A 20,265-nucleotide genomic window follows, 5' to 3' on the forward strand; every position below is an offset into this window, starting at 1 on the left:
TCACATTGTACCAAGGGGGTTGTTACACTGGTGCCAGTGATTGGGAGAAGAACCAACTAACTACCCCAAAGCTAAGGACTGTTTTAGCAGTAACATTGGTAGATTTCTTGGTCACTCTCATGATGGCTTGCTTCAGGCAGGGCAGACCAGATTGTCTCACACTCCTGAAGTGGACTTCATGCTGCTATCGGGACAATGGCTTAAAAGAAGGGGGCAGTGTAGTGACCCCAGGATCCAGGCATCAGCCTGTCTGAGAGGGTGGGAATATCTGGAGAAGCCAGCTATAAAAAGCAGCCCCATCAGCAGCATGTTAGGGGGTGCACAGACACGGCACTTAGAGAGCACTTTGATTGTGTCTCTCAGCTGCCAAAGCCAATCATTAGCTTGGATGTGGACCCTGGCCTTGAGTCAGCTCATGGAGCCCAGGGATAGGGTGGTATATGGGTTATCTCTGAATCCGGGTGAATGGGGTCTTGTGCTGCTGGGCAGTGTGTGTGAGCAGATAAAGCAGCTGGGAGTGTCGCTGAAGATGCCAACGGTTCCTTTTAAGAGCCACTTGCCAGCAATCGATATAAAGAGACCAACTCCATTTCTCCATCTGTTGCACCCCCTGGCTTGTTACAGTATTAATAATCATTCTGGCCCTCAGCCCTCTCAGTACGCCATTTATGACCCTGGATTTTGCTTCATGTTTTAAGCACTGTTTAAATCCTCAATTTATTATTACTGCTATCTATCAACCTTTGCATTTTTTTCTGACTTCCCATCTCCTGACCCTTAATTTAAAGCTATCAATGTCTGTTTCTTTTTGTGCAGTCGTTACATCAGGGGGGTGTTTTTTAATTGCCCGGTGTTACCTAACACAGATTTTTGTAGTTGCTGATGATCCATGGACAAAAAGACAGTCGTGAATCTTTAAATGAATTTGGTGAGGATTTCACCTTGATAGAGGGGGCTGAAAGCCTGGCAGCAAATGAGGGAGAAATCCATCAAGTTTAGAAAAACAAGCTAAAAATACTGAGGAAGACTTGAAGACGTTCTCGGTAAAAATACACTTAACAGAATATAAGAAAGTGGGATGAAGTTAAATAAAAAGAGAAAGTATGTGGGAGTAGAAACTTGTGAATGTTCTGGAGAAAATGTACATGTGGTGAAGTGGATGTAGTATATGAGTCATTCATTCTCTGCTTTTTAAAAACATGGACTGCAGTGGGAAGCTTTTATTTATTTATTTATTTTTAGTAATTGAACAGGAATCATTAACTGTCACAGTGGAAAAAAAAAATGTGGACCTGGATAGATTTGTTCCATACTGTTCTGTTTTCCTATTGCAACAAAGCAAAAAGGAAAAGAACTAAATTCACATAAGAAAGTCTAAATTAGCATAAGCCCCCCAAATTCAGCGCATTCATAAGAAATGTAATGATTTTACTTCATGAGGTAGAAATGCATAATAAACAAGAGCAGATTTTATTACACTGATGCCTTTATGCAAGGTGACTTACAACATTAGAGAGTTACAATTGGTTATGTTTCTTTTGTGTTTCTAATTGGAGCACAGGCAGATCCTCTGATAGAGGTCCATAGAGGGCTAGATCCCTAATAAAGGGTCACAAATAAAAGATAACATCATAGTCATAGTCACTGACCTTGAAATAATCTAAAACGATACCCCAGCCTGTGTATGTGTGAAAGTTGTCATTTTTAACCTTCTGCGAGTGGCGCTTAGAGAGCTAGGACACCTGATAAAGAATCAAATATCAAAATATATTTGTTATCAGCAACGGCATACAATGACACTCTATGTGCCTATATTACTAATTCCCATTTTGTCAAGATTTTCTGAAAAGCAGTAACTTTGACCTCTTGTTTTCCATTAGGTGATGAAGCCCTGTGGTCGGTGGATGTGGCCTGCTCAACAAGTCCTTTTGATCATTTTTGCTTTACATTTTATCATGTCATAGTTATTTTCTAATCCACTTGATCCAGATCAGGGTTGTGGGGATGCTGGAGCCTATCCCAGCTAACACAGAGCACAAGGCAGGAACAAACCCTAGACAGGGCACCAGTCCATTGCAAGGTGAACACACACCTCATCCATGCACTAGAGCCAATTAAATGTCACTAATTCACCTAACTGTGCATATCATTGGACTGTGGGAGGAACGCGGAGCACCCGGAGAAAACCCATGAGAACATGCAGACTTCACACAGGTAGGATCCGGGATGCATTGCAAACCTTGGTATCCTTACTGAGAGGCAGCTGTGCTACCCACTCTTTATAGTAAGGGTGTAAATTCCTGTTCAAAATATGGTCCCAAAAATGGCCTAAAAACTAACGTTTTTTTGCGTCTAGAAAGACAAAAATTGATGGGAACCCCCAAAATCTCAATGTCTTGCATAACTAGATATCTCGACAAGTCAGATAGAATATCATGTTGGAGTTTTCTCAGGTGCTGCCAGACAAAAAACTGGTTTCAAAGCATTCAAAAGTAATTCCTATGAACACAAAAGAGAGCAAGCCTCCAATAAAATGAACCTCTAATTCAGGTCTGTGCCCCTGGAATTGGCATCACCCAAGGCAGCCTTGCCCCTACTCAAATAACAAGTATTTTTGACCTGCATTGGCTAAAAAATGGGGCAAAGGCTGTTAAAGATCAAAAATAACCAGAAAGTCACAAAAAAGTGAAGAAAACCATAAGACTGCAAGTCCAAACAAAACTAAACAGCATGCTTTTATTTTGCTAAAAAAACAGCATTAAAGACAAAGCGGGAAAATGGCAAAAATAGTGGAAGGAAAACCAAGAAACACAATCCAGAAACAATACCTTTAATGATGCAGGGTTGACGACGCTAGGAAATCCAGAGAGCAAGAAATTAAGCAAGAACGCACAGGAATGAAAAACTAAACAAAATGCCAAAGCCGCTTCACTTTACATACTTGCTAGGGCCAACTGCATGGTTAGGAGGCCCCACCTCCATAGGCTCAATATAAAGGAGACATGGCAGACAATTAAAACAGTTACAGATATATCTATTAAATAATAAAACACTAAGGTCTGTGGGTGTGTGTTTGGTTTGTCCAAGCAATTTGATTGGTCAGTTTGGTTTGATGATGCAATGGAAAACAGAAGTGCATGTGAGACATGTGAGGAGTAGTTAAAGATGTGTGAGGAATGTTGTAACTCGCCTTCAAATATGGAAAGTATAAAAAAAGGCCTTGAAATGACAGCATCTATGAAGCAGGCTTTATGAGAGTGCAATCGAGACAGATTTATACACACTGGGATACTTTTTCTATTCTATTTCCTGATTGCAACAGGTCATAGGGGCTATTAAGTAATATTGTTAAAATACAAAATAAGCAATAAATGCCACAATATCAGAGAAAAGCGTCATTTTACACACGTCTCAAACAGTTCTGAGTTCAGTAAAAGGGTGATCGATTATGAGGAGGAAGTGAATTCCAGAGTCTGGGCACAGCATAGGAGAAGGTCCTGATAGCAGTAGGGTATAGTCTGAGGGTGTAGTCGGGTAGAAAGTAGACCATCTGATCACGGGGACTGGGAAGGAATATACAGCACCAGTGCAAAGTTTGGACACACCGAGAAATGTTCATTTTTTTTGATTGAAATTGATACCCTTTTTATCAAGATACCATTCAATTGGTTTAGAAATACAGAATAATGACACCAGAGTTCGTAGTTTGAAAAACTGTTTCAGATGACACTAGTATTTGGTGTGTATTTATGGATGAAGCCAACTGAGGACCTGTTAGTTGTTTGTTTCTCAAAATAAAGTACAGACTCTTGATGTCCTTATCCTCATATGCAGATGTTCTTTTTCTATATTGGTCAAATCCAATTTGCCCTCTTCTCTCAAGACTGTAATAGACACCTTTGTATGAAATCTTTTTGGAAATCTGTTGCATGGAATAACCTCCATTCTGCAAAAAAACAAACAAAAGACATGTTTCTTGAGAAAACTGTTTCCTTTTAGCCAGAACTGGACTTGAGGAATGCCAGTATGTTGCAACCCAAATGATCACAATAACAGGTTTCAGCGGTGCTAATGCAATTACGAAGGTCTCTCTAATAACCACTTAGCATTAACACATGACAGATAAAAGGATAAGTTAAGGGAGTTGACCATTTAGGACACCAATGTAATGGCAGTTATACTGTATGTGAATAATAAGAATCAGCTTTATTGGCCAAGTATATACACACATACAAGGAATTGGACTCCGGTTTTACCTTGCTCTCTGTGCATGTGTATGTGTGTATACAACTGTCACAAAGTAACATTTATACATATACAATATATACATATCTACATGTATGTAGGAAATGTGCAAAAGACTATAGTGCAATTGTGCAAAATGCAAAATCAGAATAAATACAAACTATGGAATATAGAATAATGAAATAAGATAAGCAGTTACATTATATACATATTGGGACCAGTTCAGTACAATGGATGATAGTTATTGACTGGTTTATTGCACAAGTATTATCTCTGATGCTGAGAGATTAACTTAAGTATTCATAAAAGTGATAGCCTGTGGAAAAAAACTGTTCATGTGTCTGGTAGTTTTGGCGTGCAGTGCTCTGTAGCGCCTACCAGAGGGAAGTAGTTGAAAAAGATTATGACCAGGGTGTGATGGATCTGCAATGATGTTTTCTGCCCGTTTCCTGACTCGAGATCTGTATAGGACCTGAATGGAGGGCAGATCAGCACCAATGATTTTTTCTGCAGTCCTGACTGTCCGTTGTAGTCTGTTTCTGTCCTGTTTTGTGGCTGAACCAAACCAGACTATGATGGATCAGCAGAGAACAGACTGGATTACTGCAGAGTAAAATTGGATGAGAAGAGCCTGAGGCAGGTTGAACTTCCTGAGCTGACGCAGGAAGTACAACCTCTGCTGGGCCTTTTTGACAGTTGTGTCTATATTTGGTGCCCACTTAAGGTCCTGGGAGATTGTGGATCCCAGAAACCTAAAGTTTTCCACGACAGACACAGTACTGTTGAGTAGTATGGGAGGGGCCCTGGGGGGCTCCTCCTGAAGTCCACTATCATCTCCACAGTTTTAAGCTTGTTCAGCTCCAAGTTGTTTTGACCGCACCAGAGGGCCAGCTGTTCGACCTCTCTTCTGTATACAGACTCGTCACTATCCTTGATGAGGCCAATGACTGTCATATCATCTGCGAACTTCAGGAGTTTAACAGACGGGTCTCTTGAGGTGCAGTCATTTGTGTAGAGGGAGAAGAGCAGAGGGGAGAGGACACATCCCTGGGGGGTGCCAGTGCTGATTGTTCATGTACTGGATATGATTTTTCCCAATCTCACTTGCTGCTTCCTATCTGTCAGGAAGTTTGTGATCCACTGGCAGATGGGGGCTGGTACAGTGAGCCAACTAAGTTTGGTGTGAAGAACTTCTGGAATGATAGTATTGAACGCCGAATTGAAGTCCACAAACAGGATCCTAGCATATGTCCCTGGAGAGTCGAGATGTTGCAAGATGTAGTGCAGTCCCATGTTGATAACATCATCCGCTGACATGTTTGCTCGATAAGCAAACTGTAGGGGGTCAGGCAGAGGACTTGTAATGTCCTTCAGGTAGGTCAACACCAGTCTTTCAAAGGATTTCATGACCACAGACGTCAGGGCAACAGGCCTGTAGTCATTTAACCCTGCGATGGAGGTTTTCTTGGGAACCAGGACAATTGTGGAGCGCTTGAGACAGGAGGGAACTTCACATAACTCCAGGGATCTATTGAAGATCTACTTTGAGACAGGAGGGTGACACACCATCTGGACCTGGAACCTTCCTGATCTTCTGTCTCCTGAAGAGCTGACTCACATCCCCTTCACAGATCCTGAATGCAGGTATGGTGTCAGTGAGGAGGGGCAGGGGCATAGTAGTAGATGCCGGAAGTATATTGTGGGCGGCGAAAGTGAGAGATGTAAAAGAGAGATTATCAAACCTGCAGTAGAACAAATTGAGCTTGTTGGCCAGTTGATGCTTCTCTACACTATGGGGGGGTGGTTTACTGTAGTTGGTGATATCTTTCAGTCCTCTCCACACTGATGCAGGGTCATTGGCTGAAAACCTGTTTTCTAGCTTTTCAGTGTAGCACCTCTTTGCTACTTTGATCTCCTTTGTCAATGTGTTTCTGGCCTGATTGTACAGGATTCTGTCCCCACTTCTGTAGGCCTCCTCCTTAGCCTGACGAAGCTGCCTGAGTTTTGCTGTAAACCAAGGTTTGTTGTTGTATGTGCAAAACGTTTTTGTGGGCACACACATATCCTCGCAAAAAATGACATAAGATGTCAGTGTCTAAATTAAAAAGCAGCTATTTCATAAATCTTGGATGTATTTAATGGTATCTTGACAAAAAAGGTATCAATTTCAATTAAAAATTTCAGGGTGTGTCCAGACTTTTGACTAGTACTGCGTAATAATGTTTAAATTGCCAAACAGTGATGCAGCAGTTCGTGTCCAGCTCACATCGTTCGATTACCTTTATTATGGGATCTGCATGTTCTCCCTTTGGATCCGTGAGCTTCTATTCATAGTACAAAAATGCTCCTTGACTTGGTCAGGTGTGTGTGAACTGCCCCGTCCAGAGTTGGTCCCGTCGTTACGCATGGATAGATTTCATTTGCCAGTGGTCCTAGGCTAATGGTTTAAAAAAAGAGTTAAAAGTATACTGCTATGTCGCTGAACAGTGTTCTGTGTTACGGCAACCAGTCTAAAATGTGCACAACAGCGACGGTGGAAAGTCCCTCTGTGTTGCGGTATTTTCTGGACCCACAGGAGAGTTGAAAATCCCATTATCTTGCGTTTTAACTCTTATTTGTCTATGTACGGGTCCGAGACTATTTGAAAAGCACGTAGTCGGTTACTCTAAAAGAAAAAATCAGACTGTAAAACGGCAAAGCTTCACTAGGGCGCTGTAATCGCCGCAGATTAGGCATATCCCCCTGCAGGGGGAGCAGTGGGCTCATCCGCCTGTGTTGAAGCACACCTGCCTAGCTCCGCCTATCTCGATCGCCGACGGGCCAATGAGCTGCGAGCCTGGCGCACATTCCGCACACCGCTCCGGCGTTCAACCTGCTGCTGCTGCTTCTGCTGCTGCTGTCTGGGACTCGTCTCGATTCGACTCGACTCTCCATCCATCCAGCCGTTTGGAACGCGTGCAACCATGGCCGAAGGGGGAGAAGGCGAGGACGAAATCCAGTTCTTGCGAACTGTAAGTGGCTCCTCGATGTCTGAACATCTTTGGTTTTTGGGTGGGCTCATGGCAGCGTTACCTTTGTCAGCTGTTACGTGCCTTTTTTATTTAGACCTTTATTTGCTCAATCAATTGTGCAGCCCTTTTGTGGATAACGATTGCGGGGGGTGGGTGTTCTAAATATATTATTATAGATATGAATAAAACTGAAAGAAGGCACAACTGTGCACAGCGCAGGGGCAGGAGCTTACGATCTTGTTGGCAATATACAGTCTGAAATGGGGGCGCTTCCTATAGTTAGGGTCCATAATTTTGGACTGACCCTATTGTCAGGTTGAACATACCCAACGATAACGACACACGAAGCGCGGTTAGCGCAAGTTTTCTGCTTGGAAACTGGGGTTCATCTTCCAAGCTGCGTGCTGTCGATCAGCTCCTACGCGCTCTACTGCCTGCGGAAGCATTTGTAGCGTTTTTTCTTTCCATTTTGCAAGATAACATTGTTCTTCGCTGTGCTGTATGAAGTCCAGGTGGTGAAATTACAACTCCCTTATATATCACAAAGTTTAGAGGGCAGTGAATGGAAGGTGCGCAGCCGATGGGCTTGACAGCAGAGTTGTATACCGCAGGCAGCGCATCTTCAGCAGCACCTAAAAACATCTAATTTATCCTCACAGCGCCGCATTTCAGGACACGAGTCGTCTCGGCATTGAAAGCAGTGCCATCGAAGATCCACTGGTCACCAGCCAGTAAGAGGGGCGAACACCCTGGAGAATCATCGAGCTACAGAGTGGAAAGATGCTTTTTTGCGCATAGCGTTGCATGAATATGATTGACAAGGCTGCGACTGTTCAATGAAAAGCAAAGTGCGCGTTTTGTGAGGCAACGGAATCGATAAATCACGGCGGCTTTTTGTGAAGCCTGCAATACCGAACCAAAATGACATGTGCTGAAAAGGACTGTACTTGGAATTAGGTTGACTTCTATTTAAAAAGTATCGGTCATTAGACCGGTAAAGAATAGACAGATGCGCTCATTTTGCATTTACTTTTCATTTTTGTTTGCAAGGATTTCTGAGGGAGGGCTTAAAACAAAGTAGGGTAATTGAGGCATGCAACAGCAAATGTGCGCATAATGTGCTGTCAAAGTGAGACGCAGTTTACAGTCCAGGCGACGTTCAGGAAAAGTGCCCGTGCAGAATATGGCAGCACAATAAAGCAGCCTAACCAATAATCAAAGAAATAGAAGGATCGATGATTAGTCAAGTCATTGGACAGAAAAGCAGAGAGACAGACACCTAAAGAAATAGTAGTCAAACAAATAATATATTAAACAGACATGAACGGAGTATAATCGACAGATAACTAAACAGCTAGATAGGCAGACAAGGAGATACATATTACAATTATAAATAATTTAATATATCAATATCAATACGTCAATAAATACACATATATGAAGATAGTGGCTTTGATTTCTATTTGTAATAAACAGATAAAGTACTGGACAGAAAGCTAGACAGGCAGACATAAATAGATTGACAGATACATAAGGCGCTATATAAAATAATGTTCAAGATATATAAATGTAGACAGATGTGGCTGTATATAAAATGTTAAGAATAAACATAGATAAGGCACCATTTTAAAGTAAATGTTAAGGATAGACAGACAGACATACATATATAGATAGACAGATAGATAAAGCATTATATACAATAAATGTTAAGAACAAGATATATATGCAAGGCACTATATACAGGTAAATTAAATGTTAAGGAAGGACAGACATATAGACAGAGATGCATAAGGTAGTCCTCATATATGTAAATGGATAGATATGAAAATTGCCTTTATAAATAATTAAAGTAGATAAGCACTTTGAGCTACTGTTTGTATGAAAATGTGCTATATAAATAAATGTTGTTGTTGATATATAGATAAGAAAAGAAAGGAATAATTATAAATCAATGAATGTATGGATAGTTAAAGAAATAGTTGCATTTAATGAGATCTGAAAGACGCCACAGTAGAGAATGAAATAACAAGACAGGCAGGTGAAGCCATACAGAGAGCTACATCAGCAGATACACAGATCAGCAGAGGGATGTGAAAGGTGCTGCAATTAGTCAGTCATTAAATTAACAGACAGATACACAGATGTGTAAATACAAGGTGAAATTAATGATTGTTTATGAATAAGTACATACGTAAACATGTAGGTACAAAAATACATACATAAGTAGTTATAAAAAGATGCCATGATTGACAGCTAGTTATCTGTATCTGTCCAGTTCTTTAGATAAATAAATAAGCAGATAGAAAAGTAATTTAGATGGACATGGAAGGTCCTTTGATAAATAGATTGTCAGTTTACTGGACAGGCACATAGGTATGTAAGTATCTTAGTACTTAAATAGATATATGTATCTTTTTATTGAATTATTGATAAATGTAAGCAAATAACAAGATAAATAAGCAGACAGACAGGCGAGGCATGGAGAAGCCCTCAGATAGATAAGCTGATGGGCCGATGCATGTTATTATGACTGCTTTTGAGTTGCCCGCAACAGTTTCCCAGATCTGGAGTGGGGGGCCTTTACTGACAGAAGACCCTGACTGACCCCCCAGTTGGGTCCGTCTAGCCTTTTACCTTCAGAACATTCCCACTTTCCCTTTTTTTCCTTCTGCTCAGATCTCCACCGTGTTTGTGATCTGCAGTTCCAGGCGTTCATGAATTTTACTGGGCGACCTGCAGTTGCCATTTTTTGGGGAGTGTGTGTGTGTTTATGATGGGGTGGATGTGACAGTGGAGGTTGGGCTTGCTCTGCTCTAAACACCACCACCCCCCCACCCCCCCACTACCATTCCTGCAGCATTGCTAGCGACACAGCAGTAAGTGTTGCACATTTGAATCAATACAGACATGGCAGCTATCTGTTTGCTTCTTAGTCACTTGGTGCTCTCATTTGTATTTCCCTTCTTGTAGTCTCTTGGCACTCAGAATTTGCTTATGATTACAAAATAGTAATCAGATTATGTGTGCTGGATGTGATGCTGGGCGCCCTGATGGATTTTAAAAACTGGTCGAGTGAGATATTGGGGTGCCTTCTTAGCTAACGAGGATCTCCTGGGTGCGATTTGTAATGATCTCTGAGACGAGGATAAGGAAGGTGACAGCATATGTGACTGTCAGATCCAAGCGAAGGGTCCCCAGAGGTGCATATTGGGTGTTTTTTTAATAATAAGAATGGCCGGTCTGTTGTCAATGTGGCTATTTGAGATTTCCTCCCACATCCCAAGCAAGAGTCAATGCAGTGGTGTCCCATCCAGCTTGTCCTGGAGATTAAGCTAATCCAGACATCTTTGGGATCTGAGAGGAAAAAAAAAATGACAGGTATACAAGGAGAACATGCAAAGTGCATGCAGATATGGGCCAGCATTCAAATAGAGATGATTATTTAACTCAGGACCATCTTAACCGCATTATAGGCCCCCAGACAAAGCAGTGCATTGGGGTCCTCTACCTACACAACCACTCAGTAAGTCACAGCATGCATAGATTAGCATGGGGACCCCAAGCGTTAAGACGGCCTGGGATTAGCTGCGTTAAAATGAACAAATGCAGTCTTTTTGGTTTAATTTGTTCCGTTATATTAGTAGTACTAGGGTGTTGTACCGTGTTAGCCATTATGAATGTAGAGAAAAGCCAAGCAAAATGACACCTTTTATTGGCTAACTAAAAAGATTACAATATGCAAGCTTTCGAGGCAACTCAGGCCCCTTCTTCAGGCAAGAAGTAATCAAATCTTTCCTGAAGAAGGGGTCTGAGTTGCCCTGAAAGCTTGCATATTGTAATCTTTTTGGTTTGCCAATAAAAGGTGTCATTTTGCTTGACTTTTCTCTACATTCCGTTATATTAGAAATACTTCACAAAAACACTTGATAGTCCCCATCCATTACCATAAAAACACTTGCCTGTATTCCTCCTGCGCTACGCCATGTTCTTATTATGCTGTAATTACAGATGTCTCAGATTGCTGTTTGAGGTGCAGAAACAGGAACCAACACTAGACTGGAGGCCACTTCAGAGCTGGCCAGCGTAACAAGAGTAATCGATCCAACATACTGTATCTTTCTCAAGCCGGGCAGGTTCAGGACCCTCACAGCCCTGCTTTGGATTAATCAACTTGGAGACTGATGTGTTGTGATCCCAACATGACATCTTAAAGAGGCGTTTGTTTCCATATTTCTTAGAGAGGTGACGGAGTCCAGTGGCTCGGCAGCTTCCCCAATCCGCTTGCCTAACATGTGTCGTACTGCGTGGTCACCTCCGAAGGTGAATCCAGAGCCCACTAAAGCACGTGACCACTGCTCTTCATCTTCCTTATGAAGCTAAAGCATTTCCTAGCAGCCATTTAGCTGATGGCTTATTGCGCTCTTTAAATTTCAGACGCTTTATGATGTTTAGGTACAAGCTGGCCATTGCGCCAATGTCGGAGGGTCCCGGGGGTTCTGTCCTGCCCCCTCCTCCTGTTTCTTGCTCTGAAGGCGTTCTCACTGCATCTGTTATTCATTTTTATTATGCCGTTAAATAATTAAGCACTTACACATAGTTTCAAATTCGCGTCTGTGTAATTCGCCATGTTCCTTCATGAAGAGGCTGCAGGGTCAGAAGATAGTGTGGATTTCTCGGTGGTCCTGAAGGGTCTGTCGAACATGTACCCCGCACCTACCCCATCCCCTGAGGTGCTGGCTGGTGTGGCCGCGTGGAAGCTTCTGCCTCATGATTTATTTAGAGATGTTTTGAAACGAATGCACCTGCTGCTGATAGCTGGCACAAACTTTCTTTTAATTTATTGAAGCAGTGCGGTAGACAATGGTGCGCTGGCTGTTGAAACATCTCTTTTTCTGCATCCAGACAGGTTGCCGACAGGCTTCTGAGACTGTGGAGTGATACAATGGCCACCTCCTGGCAGGCCAATGAAGGATTTGCTTTAATTAGGGCTAATTTGATGAATGGGAGTTTTCCTGTTGTGACGACGTTGGCTCATTTGGGCTGCACTCGTCCCATCCCCAACTGCTGCAGAGCCTGCTTGATTTATTTATTTATTTATTTATTTCTCTCTGCTTCTCCCCTGTGCAGTGGTACAGAATGTCGGTTGCCACATTGCACCAAAATCTCAAGAACTGCTTTAATCTCCAGGAGTTAAAACCAAGAAGCTTCTTGGATTTGGATTTGTGGGCTGATTTCATTCAAATGACAAAATGTAAACGTGCAGCGTATGGTGCATTGCATAGGGGGAAGGTGATTGGTGATCTCATTACTTTTCTGTATCGTGTAGAAGCCTTTGCTCGCCAGTAGAGCCGTGTGTGGTGAATTTTAATTCACTCTGCTGCCGTAATTTGTTTTTGCACGCTCGTCCGCATGTTCTGTTTGATGAGTGCCTTCGCAGGTTACACAAATGTTGTGGAGCACTCGGAGCAGGATCTCTCAGGACCCCGAGAATCATGTAAAGCAGCAAGGCCGTGGGGGACACTCTTACCCGAAACCTTACAACTCTGTTCTGACATTTTCAGGTGTTTCATATCTTAATAAACTTTTGGTAACTGATCACCTTTGTTAGACTCCAACCTTATGTCACTGGAATCCCGAACTAGATGAAGTTGGCTAGGAAAGTCATGGACGGACTGATGGTAGGTAGATAGACATGAAAGGACCTATATTGTTGAGATATAGGTGCTATGATACATAAATAGTAAAGGCACTATATAAAATAGACAACAAAGGTGCTATGTAAAGTAATGGATAGATATGAAAGGTACCATATGGTAGATATAAAAGAAACTATATAAAAAAATACATAAAGAGATTGATTTGGAGAAAGGAGAGGCACTATGATAGATAGAGAGACAGATAGAAAAGGTATTAAAGAGAAAATGTGCTATATTAAACAAAAAATATATAAGAATAGGCTGTGACAGACAGTAAAGGCACTATATAAAATAGATAAGTGCTATGATAGATAAATAGGAAATGTATTTCAAATAATATGTGTATAAGAAAGGTGCTGAGATAGTAAAGGCACTATATAAAGATAGATAAGGTTTTATAGATCTAATTATGCAGATCCAGATCGTCACGATGACTTTGATTTAAGCGGGGACGATTCTTCATTTCGTCAGCTCGCATACTTCTCGATGGTCCGCATAAAGAATAAAGCATATTGCATAATTAGATCTGGACCACCCTATAGATACGAAATCCATCCTCCAACCCGCTGAATCCGAACACAGGGTCACAGGGGCCTGCTGGACCCAATCCCAGCCAACACAGGGCACAAAACAATCCCAGGCAGGGTGCCAACCCACCACAGGACACACACTAGGGCCAATTTAGAATCGCCAATCCACCTAACCTGCATGTCTTTGGACTGTGGGAGGAAACCCACGCAGACACGGGGAGAACATGCAAACTCCACGCAGGGAGGACCCGGGAAGCGAACCCAGGTCTCCTAACTGCGAGGCAGCAGCGCTACCACTGTGCCACCCTAGATATGAAATGTACTATATGTTATATAGACAAATTGAAAACATAAAAAGAAAATGAGCTATATAAGGTAATATATAAATTGATTTAGAGATATGAGAGGTGTTATGATAGATTAGATGCTATGTAAAATAATACTGTAGATATGTAAGGTGCTATAGTAGGTAAATACTAAAGTTGCAAAATAAAATAATTAAATAGGTAGGGCACTGTATAAAATAGAGAGATAGATAGTAAGGGGTGCAAGAGATGGCGGCATCCCAACTTGACCGGGATGCCCAAGAAGTGGAAGGATGGGGGAAGACACCCTCTTTACGGCGCTGCTTCCCCCAGGACGTTAGATGGCAGCTCCCCTTGATTGCAGTAGTGCCCTGGATTCCCACAGGGCACAAAGGGACTTGAAGTTCTTTTTCTCAGCCCTTTTGTGTACCATGGGTGCTGCCAGGGGGTGCTTTATAAATGGAGGAGTCATATGGCATGGGTTTTCCGCCTAACTCGGAAGTGCTTACAGACCACGAGGGTGGAAGAACAGAAGCACTTCTGGGTTGGCCACTATTGAAGGACTTGCCAGCCTCACAGCAGAGTCAGGAGGTGGAAGACAAAGCATGCGAGGAGGAGTGGAGGTGACAGAGGAAGAGAGAGAGAGAGAGAGAGAAAATGAATGAAGAACTGTATTGTGTTGTGTTTGGTGCTTTCCGTACTGTGCTGTGTTGTGGGGAGGAAAAGAAAAACAGTTCCCCACTTAAATAAAGGTGTGCTATTTGGCAAGACTTGACAGATGCATAGTAAAGGCACAATATAAAGTAATATATAGAAAGATCGACAGGTAGGGCTGTTCATATCTATCTATCTATCTATCTATCTATCTATCTATCTATCTATCTATCTATCTATCTATCTATCTATCTATCTATCTATCTATCTATCTATCTATCTGTCTGTCTGTCTGTCTGTCTGTCATAGATAGTAAAGGCACTGTTTGAAATAGATGGATAGATGCAACATAAAAAATAAAATACTTTTAATAATTCAGTTAATTAAATGACATAAAAAAGATGGTATTCATAGACTACACAATGGCACAGCATGTAGTGCTGTTTTTGCCAAGTGTTTGAACCCTGGTGTCTTCTGTGTCGTTAACGTGTTCCCCCTACGTCCACAGCTTTGATTTTGCCCATCCCCGTGACAATAGGCCTGGTATTGTCACTGTGCCGTACCATGGACTAGTCTGCCATCCGGGGCCAGTTTCTGCCTTGAGCTCATTTCTGCCAAGGTAGACATAAAAGTGGCACATTAAATGGGTGTTCTCCAGCAATTTGGGATGGGCATGAGTAACCAACTAATCAAGCACCAGTTTGTAAACCACTTGTTTACAAAAATCGAATCTTTCAATGTGTGAAAAATCAATTCTGTCATAGTGAGTGTTAACAGAGAGGCAAGATGACTAATGCTGTAATAAATCCATGCCTGCCATTTGCTTTGAAATTTTTAAAAAGGCTGCCAGCCATGCCACTCTTTCCGTCAATGCATACCCTACCATTCTAGTTCAGAGTTGTGAGGGGTCAGGAACAATCCTCCCAACATTTAATTTTATTCATTTTTTTACCCCAAGAGGAAATTTGTCCATCTGTTTTTAGGCATTCTGGGACGTGCCCGGTGTCCTTGTGCATAGACATGATGATATATGTTGTCCCTGCCAGTATATATTCTCCTCTGCTTCAAAGGACATTGCTCTTGTTCTTCTCTTTTTCTGCACTACCTTTTACCGACTACTGTCTTCTAGTCTGAAAGGCACATGTAAAAATAATTAGATGTATGTTCATCTAGGGAAACATGGTTCCTGTTTCTATGAGGCCCAACAGATCAAGTACTGAAACAGAAGGATGAGTACTCATTGAAGAGTGGCCCATTTTAATTAGACATTGGCACAGAAATTCATTGCACCAAATACTGGGTTAGGCAGACTCTGGAAATGGATGGATGCTATTTCGTAATTGAATTTTTTGGAAATTCTTCATCAGTAATATTTGGACTTCTTCCCACTTTGCTAGTTGTGCTTGCCTTCCATATTTATCTCACGACTGGATGTGTATCTGGAATATTTAGAACTAGAAATAACCTTCAGCTTGTCTTTTCAAATGGAGACACCTTTGTGTTGTTAGTGTGATTGACTGTCCCCTCTGTGCACCTCCAAACTGACTCCATGAACAGTAACGTGCGAGTCATTTCAAGATAGCCTAATCTTCAGAGTTGCTATTCAGATATTAAATATGCATTGTTTCTGATAAAAATAAAACTTAAATTTCTGACCTTTTCCAAGCATTAATGTGCTGCTTATATAAGAGGTACAACCCTGCAGTGGTGGCCGTGCTTCCAAATTCGAGGACTGTTGTTCAGTGTGACGTTGATTAATGATCGCTGTGCTGCAGAAGCACAATGGCAGGTGGAAACACTCAGGCTGTTAATTTACACCTTATTGTTTTGTGCATTTCTACTGGGGGTAGGGGGGGTCTCAGAATGCCAGTGACAGCACTCAAGGTCAAATGATTACACTAAATGGTTTCCAGCTGATTAGATGCAGGATATGGGCCCGACTCTATTTGTCGGCTGTGTGTCAGATAAGCCTGACCAAACTTACCCCCACTAAATAGGAGTTATTGTAACTTGGACAGATTCCATGCATGTCAAAGATTGCCATTTTGTGGGAGACTCAGGAGGCAGAACAGAAATGTGCAAAAGTGGGTTCTACCTCTACCCTGGAAGTCCCACATGAAGATCTGTAGTCTGCAGCTAGAAAAAGAAAATCATCTGAGGATGACTTACACCAGAGGCATAGAAGATAGAAGGATAGATTAAATGTAATTGTCAAATGAAGAGTATGCCAGAGATGTGGTAGTGGGGTGCCAGGTCACATCTAGTTTGGGAGGTGACAGGGGTTGCTGAGTAGAAGGGATCCTGGCAGTACAGAAGAGAAGTCTGACTGGAAGTGGCCACAAACACAGAGCATCATGGAAACACTGAATTATCCATCCATCCATCCATCCATCCATCCTCTTCCGCTTATCTGAGGTCGGGTCGGGGGCAGCAGCTTAAGCAGAGAGGCCCAGACTTCCCTCTCCCGGCCACTTCTTCCAGCTCTTCCGGGAGAATCCCAAGGCGTTCCCAGGCCAGCCGGGAGACATAGTCCTTCCAGCGTGTCCTGGGTCTTCCCCGGGGCCTCCTCCCGGTTGGACGTGCCCGGAACACCTCACCAGGGAGGCGTCCAGGAGGCATCCTGATCAGATGCCCGAGCCACCTCATCTGACTCCTCTCGATGCGGAGGAGCAGCGGCTCTACTCTGAGCCCTCCCGGATGACTGAGCTTCTCACCCTATCTTTAAGGGAAAGCCCAGACACCCTGTGGAGGAAACTCATTTCAGCCGCTTGTATTCGCGATCTCGTTCTTTTGGTCACTACCCATAGCTCATGACCATAGGTGAGGGTAGGAACGTAGATCGACTGGTAAATTGAGAGCTTTGCCTTACGGCTCAGCTCCTTTTTACCACGACAGACCGATGCAGAGCCCGCATCACTGCGGATGCCACACCGATCCGCCTGTCGATCTCACGCTCCATTCTTCCCTCACTCGTGAACAAGACCCCGAGATACTTGAACTCCTCCACTTGGGGCAGGATCTCTCCCCCAGCCCTGAGAGGGCACTCCACCTTTTTCCGGCTGAGGACCATGCTCTCGGATTTGGAGGTGCTGATTCTCATCCCAGCCGCTTCACACTCAGCTGCGAACCGATCCAGAGAGAGCTGAAGATCACGGCCTGATGAAGCAAACAGGACAACATCATCTGCAAAAAGCAGTGACCCAATCCTGAGTCCACCAAACCGGACCCCTTCAACACCCTGGCTGAATTACATTTAAAAAAAAAAAAAATTAGAGAACATGTAATGGATGCTGTAGCCTTAGAACAGATACGGGTCAATCAGTGGAGAGAACTTTCATTAAAGGACAAATCGAAGTCGAGTCCAGTCAAGTTCAACGACAAGTGCACATTAGGGCTGTCAGACTGAATATCACTATTTGAATATAATTTGAATCTATGTCTGTTATTTTTAAACGTGCTCTATAAATAAAATTGACTTGGCTATATGCAAAAATTTCCTATTCGATGGCAAATGCTGACATATGATTGTAAACGAACGTTCCTTTATTTTACCTCACACTAACTTTGGATTTGTGTTACTCCAGACACACCATGCTGCAGTACGTCTGTATGTTTTACTTTCATGATCATTGTTTTTATCATTTTGAATTGTTAGTTTGTATCGTCATTTATAATACAGGCAGATTTTTCTACCTCACTGCTCTACTGTTTGGTGAACGGGTGTACTATCGACAGATGCTAAACACTCATCTCCATCGCCCAAGGATGATTGCTTTGCTCCTGATCCTGTTCTGCTTCACTCATGAACCTGCAGTCTCTGATTTGCTGTTGCATTCATCATAGCAAACAAAAGATCGTTTCCTTTCTCACCAGCAAAAAAACAAAAATTTTAATATAATGAAGCATACTGGGGCACATTAAGTACAAATATACAAGTGATAGCACTTAGAACTTTTTAAACTACTATATTTGAATAGTATTTGAACCCTAATTTTTGTATAATTCGACAGTTCTGGTGCACGTAGAGTAGTTAATGAAATTCTTACTTGGCATTTTATCATAGTTGTTGTCACAATTTGAAGTTTGGACATGTGCAGATTTTAGTTGTACAGTGTCAGAAACTCGACTCAGAGTCATGGGTTGGTTTGGGGCAGCCACCCGTATAATTGATTTCCTGGCTGCAAAGTTGAGCAAGTAAATACAGCAATGCTGTGCACAAAACCGAGTCCAAAACAGAACTGAGGGAATAGGGAAAAGGTGGAGGCTTTTAAAGGGGAAGACAGGAAGTGAGATCATAGGGGTCGGGCTCATGAAGGTCTTCGGCCATTGGTTCGAGCCCAGGACGTGACATCACAGGGGCCGGAGCCGACAAGGTCTTCTTCCGTAGGCTCGTTCCCAGAAGTGACGTCAAGAGAGCCAGGTGAATGGTCTACAGGAAAGGGAGATAAAGAGTCAGTGCACTCCGCCACATCCCGGTATGCCTCGGAACTGCCCTTACTCAAGCCCTTTAGCTGCCTCCCATGCACATGTGTGTGACAACAGTTATTTTTTATGCATCTGTACATTTTCACCTTGTGAATATTTTTTACTGTTATATTTCTTAAACTTTTGTGTCCATATTTTAATTTTTTTTGTTTTTATCACAGGTGCCACCATTTTGTGTATTTTTTTTTTATCACCCGTTAAGTTGTCACCCTGCCTGTATGAGATGGCGGTGCACTGCTCTTAGTGTTCCTCAAGTTTCTGGATATTGTGATCAATCTTTACAGCGTGTTTTAACTATTCAGAAACTATTTTAAAATACTTTACTTTTATTTTGTGACTAGCAGACCTCGTGCGCTTCGCTGCAGTCGCTGTAGCTGGAATAATTATGTATCTACATGCAACTTATAGAGCTTCTTTATATACAGCATTTTTGGTTTGTCCTCCTGGAGCCAAAATATATAAATTTTCTCTATGACTAATTCGTGAACATGCTACATAAAAATAGAACGGGAAAAACGGCAACACTGCCGGGAACAACAGCAAATGAGATAAAGTAAAAGTCTACTAAACACTAAAGTACAAAAACGAAGTAGAAAGTAACAGTAAACTGCAACACCGCCGGGAACACTGGCACACCGCGTCTACTAAACACTAAGAAACACAAAGTAGAAACACTAAAGGAAAAAATACTATTCAGTAAGTACTGCGTCTAGTAAACAGTAAATCAGTAAAGGAGAGAGGACTAAACACTAAGGAAAAAGAACAGCAAGACCGCGTCAGCTGTGGAGCTCAGCGCGAAATGAAGTGAATGAAATGAGGTGAATGGGAGGGGAGATGATCACGTGACTCCTCCACCCACCTTAACTCTCCATCCCTCCACAAACACACAAACACAGTCTCTCGGACCCCAACTCTCCTTTATATGTATAGATTCTAGTTATTGCATTGTGTATTGAGCTTTGATGTTTTGCGTTAACGATTTTCCTAGCTTTTTCCTCCTGGTCCATGTGCAGAATGTTTTTCTGATGGCACACAGTTGTGTTGTATAGTATGTCAACAAGGTGATGGCATTGTCTTGGGTTAGGACTCTGAGGTGCTGCAGCATTGGGACTGCAGTTACACGAGAGTCCTATAAAAGACACTAGAAATTCAGAGTGGCATCCGTTGGCTTCTGCTGTGCCATCAGCTCCCCACTGTCTTTTTCTGATATTTTATTATAGGTTTTCTTTTATAAAAGCCTGTAACGTCATACTCATTTTTGGGGATATTTGGGTCTCTAAGGCTAATTCTAACATCCTATTTTGGTTATTCTTTTTCATTTTGATTGTGAATAATTTTT

The 20,265-nt window shown here is 42.3% G+C and overlaps 1 protein-coding gene across 3 annotated transcripts in view; it reads left to right on the plus strand.

Annotated features, from left to right (window-relative positions):
- Nucleotides 1-7,188: 7,188 nt before the first annotated feature.
- ryr2a (ryanodine receptor 2a (cardiac)) overlaps nucleotides 7,189-20,265 on the plus strand; it is a 612,010-nt gene continuing 598,933 nt past the window's right edge. For all 3 annotated transcript variants that reach the window (XM_039738686.1, XM_039738687.1, XM_039738688.1), the window contains exon 1: nucleotides 7,189-7,256. In XM_039738686.1, the coding sequence (XP_039594620.1) occupies nucleotides 7,209-7,256 (48 nt within the window). In that variant the 5' untranslated portion in view covers nucleotides 7,189-7,208. The remainder of the gene's footprint in view (nucleotides 7,257-20,265) is intronic.

Source organism: Polypterus senegalus, chromosome 16 (assembly GCF_016835505.1).
Source record: "Polypterus senegalus isolate Bchr_013 chromosome 16, ASM1683550v1, whole genome shotgun sequence".
Classification (NCBI taxonomy): Eukaryota; Metazoa; Chordata; class Cladistia; order Polypteriformes; family Polypteridae; genus Polypterus; species Polypterus senegalus.